The 6040-nt window shown below is 39.8% G+C and overlaps 1 protein-coding gene across 1 annotated transcript in view; it reads left to right on the top strand.

Moving 5' to 3' along the window:
- The first annotated feature begins 4261 nt into the window (after positions 1 to 4261).
- Positions 4262 to 6040, top strand: part of TWF2 (twinfilin actin binding protein 2) — a 94061-nt gene continuing 92282 nt past the window's right edge. Inside the window, exon 1 of the mRNA XM_070738675.1 lies at positions 4262 to 4508. Coding sequence (XP_070594776.1) covers positions 4484 to 4508 — 25 coding nt within the window. The 5' untranslated portion in view covers positions 4262 to 4483. The remainder of the gene's footprint in view (positions 4509 to 6040) is intronic.

Here is a 6040-nt window from a genome sequence, read left to right as displayed (position 1 = left end):
GAAGGTAATGTGGACTTGCTAGTTGTCACTGTGATGCTTTGGAAGAAAGTACCGTAATCAGGAGGAAAACAGCAAAACCAGTGTGAGAAGCAGATATTGAGAGTCTGAAAGATGGGGAACAGTGGGGGTGGGTAGATGGGTGGGGGAAATAAAGAGACCATAGAAAACTCTTTGCCAGCACATATTGCTATGATAGGTGCCTTATTATCTTATTTTCTAAATTAGACATCTTAAACTATGTTTTATATCCCACAGTCTACATGTATGCATAGTTCTATGGTATGGCCCTAGTATCGTAGAACTATAACCAAAGCAGCTGTTTTTCTTTCTTTTTAAAAAAATATATTTTTATTGATTTTCATAAAATGGACAAAACTGACACACATACATTTAACATAAAAGTGGGGTTGTATCTTCCCCGCTTATTTTGAAGTAAAATTTCAATAAAGAAAAAGAATACATTTGAAAAATACTTAAATTCAAACTTATTACTTTAAATGAAAAGAAGAGATTTGTTTTACCTTATATAATAAATTTTCATACATAAACTAATTCTAACATAACTCTTAAATCATATCAATGCTAATTCTAATGTGAATATTTAATCATATCACTGCTAATATAATTCTCTTATTTATTTATTTATTCATTATTTTAATATTTCTTCTTGTTTATCTATATATACACTTTGTTCCATATCTCATAATATTCTGTTTCTTCTTGGTCTTTTAACCGTCTTGTCATCATATCCATTTCAGCACAAAATTGGAAAGGGGAAAATATCCCCAGAGAAGAGGAAGTTATGAAAGCAGCTGTTTTTCAAACATGTGATCTACTAAACTTTTAATGGAAGAGCATATTCCAACTGATCTTTCAATTTCATTAAATCTGAAAAAAGATTTAAAACCATTAAATCTGAAAAAAGAGGCTTGTTTTTCCTACATATTTTTAAAAATTATTTAATGTTATGTGTTACATCCCACCTTTTATTGTCTGCTTTTGCAAAAGGCAACTGGGCTTTTCTTTTTCCTTAAAGATGTTTTGCTTCCTATCTAAGAAGCTTCTTCAGTTCTGACTGAACGGTGGAGGATATCCTCCACCATTCAGTCAGAACTGAAGAAGCTTCTTCATCCTACCTTTCTTATTTTTACAAATCAATACAGCAAACATAGCTCCTATTTTCCCAACCACCACCCTGTGAAATGGGTTAGGCTAAGAGAGGAAAACTGATTTAAAGTCACTCAGCTGGCTTTCACAGCTAAGGTAGAACTAGAACTAATGCTCTCCCAGTTTTTAGTAAGGTGCCTTAATCATTAGACCTACTAACTGGCTCTGGATATTATTTCTGAATGCCTTGGGCTGTTACATTCTGCAACCTCACATACAGGCTGTGTTTGCACAACAGGCCACTGTTAATTTAACCACCACTTTTTCAATTCCATGCCTAAGTTCAAATAAAACAGTATACCTTAAACTAGTGTTTCCCAACCTTGGCAACTTGAAGATATTTGGACTTCAACTCCCAGAATTCCCCAGCCAGCGAATGCCTTAAACAGACTTTGATTCCCACAACCAACTACGGTACATTAAGATGTGATTGATTAATTACGTAGTTACACACTGTATGATCTCTCCTTCAGTTCCAAGTAAGTCTGCAACTCCACAGTCATACATGAGAAATTCAATGAAATGTGTGATTCTTTTGAAAGACAGGCAGGTTGCGTGTGTGGGTATATACAACTTCAATTCTGGTTCCTGGTGACTACCTGGACAAGTCCCTGCAGCTTTCTTGGACAGATTTTGCTATTTCCTCCTTCCTAGGGCTAGGGCTTAGAAACATAGAAGATTGACGGCAGAAAAAGACCTTATGGTCCAGTCTGCCCTAATACTATTTCCTGTATTTTATCTTAGGATGGATATATGTTTATCCCAGGCATGTTTAAATTCAGTTACTGTGGATTTCATCGTAGAATTACTGTAGAGTAAGCCTAAGGTTACCCAGATGGCTTTGTGCATAAAATTTATTTTATTTATTTATTTGTTTGTTTGTTTGTTGATTGGCTGATTTATTTTATTTCTTTATTATTAATTTAATTTAATTTATTTAATATTTAATTTATTTAATTATATTTATTTATTTAATTAAAGATTCAGGGTCTTGCAGTTTCTAACTATCTTATTACACTAAACTGACTCTCTTCGTCAAGCAAAATAGAAGCATATATTAAAATATACCTTAACATACCTTAACATATATTAATAACATATACTGTACTGCTCAAAAAAATAAAGGGAACCCTTAAACAACACAATATAACTCCAAGTAAATCAAAATTCTGTGAAATCAAACGTCCATTTAGAAAGCAACACTGATTGACAATCAATTTCATTTTGTTGTCAGCAAATTCAACTCTGTACAGAACAAAGTATTCAATGGGAATATTTTATTCATTCAGATCTAGGATGTGTTCTTTGAGTGTTCCCTTTATTTTTTTGAGCAGTGTATATTAAAAAGAGCCGGGGTGGTGCAGTGGTTACAGTAGCAATACTGCAGGCTACTTCAGCTAACTGCTAGCTGTTGTTTAGCAGTTCAAATCTCACCACCGGCTCAAGGTTGACTCTCAAGCATTCCATCCTTCCCAGGTGGGTAAAATGAGGATCCAGATTTTGGGGGGCAATATACTGATTCTGTAAAACCACTTAGAGAGGGCTGTAAAAGCACTATGAAGCAGTACATAAGTCTAAACGCTAAAAAATTCTTTTATGTTATGAAATTATTTTACGTTATGAAATTACGTTGCGAGTCTTCGGAGAGGGGTGGCATACAAATCTAATAAATTCGAAAATTTCCAAAGATAATTCACCAGAAGAGCCCTCCACTCCTCTACCCGAAACAGAATACTGTATCCTACAAAACTAGACTTACAATCCTGGGCCTAGAAAGCTTAGAACTACGCCGCCTTAAACATGATCTAAGTATTGCCCACAAGATCATATGCTGCAATGTCCTGCCTGTCAAAGACTACTTCAGCTTCAACCACGACAACACAAGAACACACAACAGATTCATATTAACTGCTCCAAACTTGACTGTAAAAAATACGACTTTAGTAACTGGGTTGTCAAAGCATGGAACTCATTACCGGACTCTGTAGTGTCAACCCCTAACCCCCAACATTTTACCCTTACACTACCCACGGTTGACCTCTCCAGATTCCTAAGAGGTCAGTAAGGGACATGCATAAGCGCACTAGAGTTTCTTCCCTCCCCTGTCCTATAATCTCTCCTATATCTCTTATATCTTCTCTCCTATATCCTCTATAACAGTGGTTCTCAACCTTAATAATGCTGCGACCTCTTAATACAATTCCTCATGTTGTGGTGACCCCCAACCATAAGTCTAGCGCCAATTCTCCCAACAGAGCTTTAAACTGATTGGTAGGAAGGTCAGAGGGGCCCCCACACTGTAAATGCCTGATTGGTTGGATTGTAAAATTTCCAAGGCGTCAGAATAAAAGCTTTAGTTTCTAACACCATGGGAAATTTGTCTTTTCCTGTGGTCTTAGGCGACCCCTGTGAAATGGTCATTCGACCCCTAAAGGAGTCCCGACCCCCAGGTTGAGAACCACTGCTCTATAACCTTCATTGTGTATTATTGTGTATTGGACAAAATAAATAAATAAAATAAATAAATAATAAATAAATAAATTCTCAGTACAAGGCAGCACTAATAGCAACCCACCATCCCCAATCTGGGATTCCCCTGGGTGGCTTTTCCAAACTGTTCTTCTCTTGGTAACTCTTCCTTCACAGAACAGCTGAGAAGGGTCAAGCCACTCCATCCACTGCCCATTCTTTCAGGCGACGGGGACTTCTTGTGCGGATGCTCCTCTTCCTCCTACGGACCAAGAATATAATAATAACAACAACAGCAACAACCACAACAACAACAATAATAATAATAATAATAGTTGTTGTTGTTGTTATTATTATTATTTATTAGATTTGTATGCCGCCCCTCTCTGTAGACTCAAGGCGGCATAATAATAATAATAATAATAATAATAATAATAATAATAATAATAATAATAATAATAATAAATTAGATTTGTATGCCACCCCTCTCCGAAGACTGCGAAGGCGGCAAGAATCCCGAAGCGCATCTCCCACACGGCGGAGCTCTCGTTCCAATATCCCGGTGTGTGTGTGTGTGTGTGTGTGTGTGTGTGTGTGTGTGTGTGTGTGTGTGTGTGTGTGAGGCGACAGCAATGAATGGAGGCCCCGTTGCAGCGCCGCCCCTCATCTCGGAGCCGCCGCTCGCCTCGGCTAAAACGCTCGGCCTTCCCTCGGGCGGCTCTTCTCGGCCCGGCCCCGCCAGCTCCAGTCAGCAGGAACCCGGAAGCAGGCGGTGCTGCAACCAAGCCGTTTCCTGCGACGGGGCTGAGCTGCGATCTGGTTCAAGCGGAGCAGCTGCGGAGGAGCCATGACTCACCAGACCGGCATCCACGGTAGGAAAAACGGGGGAGCCATGGGAGAGGGTGCTGCCACCTTTCGTACCCTGCGTTCCGAAGCCTGGTCGCCAAAATCGGCCCGCCTAAGCCACCGCATGCCGGTTCTCTTCCCCCTCCCTCCTTCCACCTCCACCCGGCTTTTCCGTCCTTTCGTGTAAACCTCCATTCTTCGGCTTCTCCGTTCCCGATGTGGGGGTTCGAAGGAAAAGGGGGGCTCTGTGAACACGCAACTCGGCCTCGATCGTTCAAACGACTCTTCCTCCGGGCTGATTCCCTTCGCTCTTCTTCCCCGCTTAGGGTTGTGTTGGGTGACACATCTGCTCGTGCGGTGGAGATGGGAGATTTTGAAGGGGGGGGGCATCTTTACAATGGAAACTAATTCCTCGAAATCTCTCTGGGTGTTGTGTGGGTGGCCGTGATTGCCAAGGATACCCCACAGCGCCCCATATTTTTGCTCACATCATAGTCACCAGCAAGCATCCGTCTATTCAAGGGGTTGTCTACACACTGTCTATTTGAAGGTTAAATACATCATCTCCTTAGCCCTTGCTCAGCCGGATGTTCAGTGATCCTTCCTAGCCTGTCATTCTACATACATGCATATATAATACATACATGCATACATATTTGTTTTCTCTTTTACGTGTACATTTCATATCTTTATAGAAGGTTCCTTCTTTTATTTCATGTCTTTGGGTGCAGTTGCTGATGGGATATTGTGGATTATTCATGGCATCTCTCTACTCTGCAGTGGATCTGAGATGTGGCAGCCTGTTCTGGTCGCTGCTGTATAAATGGCCTAAACATGTTGGCTCTGCAGTGTGAATCATAATTGCCGGAACCATTTCCCTCACCACATGGAAGCAGCTCTATGGTTTTTCAGATTCTGCTTCCTTGTATCTTTAGCATCCAGAGGCTAAACCTTAATCAGTGTCTTTTTGCATTTTGTTGAAATGCACCACAGAATTATTGTGCTACAAGAAGTAAGATTTGACTTGGAAAGCTATCAGAATGGGATTGTATCACTACAGTAAATTATACATGTATCGGTTGCACAAATCAAATAAGGATGATTATACTTGGCCTGTCCTGGATGCCTCTCCAGCCCCTCTTCCCCCCAATCTTTATCTTACTTTATCAACTTGCTGTGAATTTTACAGTTTACAGGCTATGTCAGTACATATGAAGCTTAGTCTAGCTGTTCATAATTCAGTCTCTAGACTTAGACATCACTTTTTCGGTAGTTGGAAGTGTTGCATGCTGCTAATTTTAAGTGCAATTACATTCAAACAGTGCAATCTGCATAAATGGCTAGAACTCAAAAAAGAGTGAGAGACTGATAGTAGAGCAGCAAAGGTGCAATTTGATGTAACAGGATGAAGCTGACTTGCAAGAACTGTGTTTGGAAGCCAGGAAAAATATCTTGTGAGTGAGCAGTAGTACTTGTCAAGTAGCAATATTAAACTTAGTTTAAACTAAGTTACATGCTGGATTGACTGAATGGTTGGGTGAATTGCACATCTGCATTT

The sequence above is a fragment of the Erythrolamprus reginae genome, chromosome 2 (genome assembly GCF_031021105.1).
Source record: "Erythrolamprus reginae isolate rEryReg1 chromosome 2, rEryReg1.hap1, whole genome shotgun sequence".
Taxonomy (NCBI): Eukaryota; Metazoa; Chordata; class Lepidosauria; order Squamata; family Dipsadidae; genus Erythrolamprus; species Erythrolamprus reginae.
This window is presented reverse-complemented; position numbering and strand designations above follow the sequence as displayed.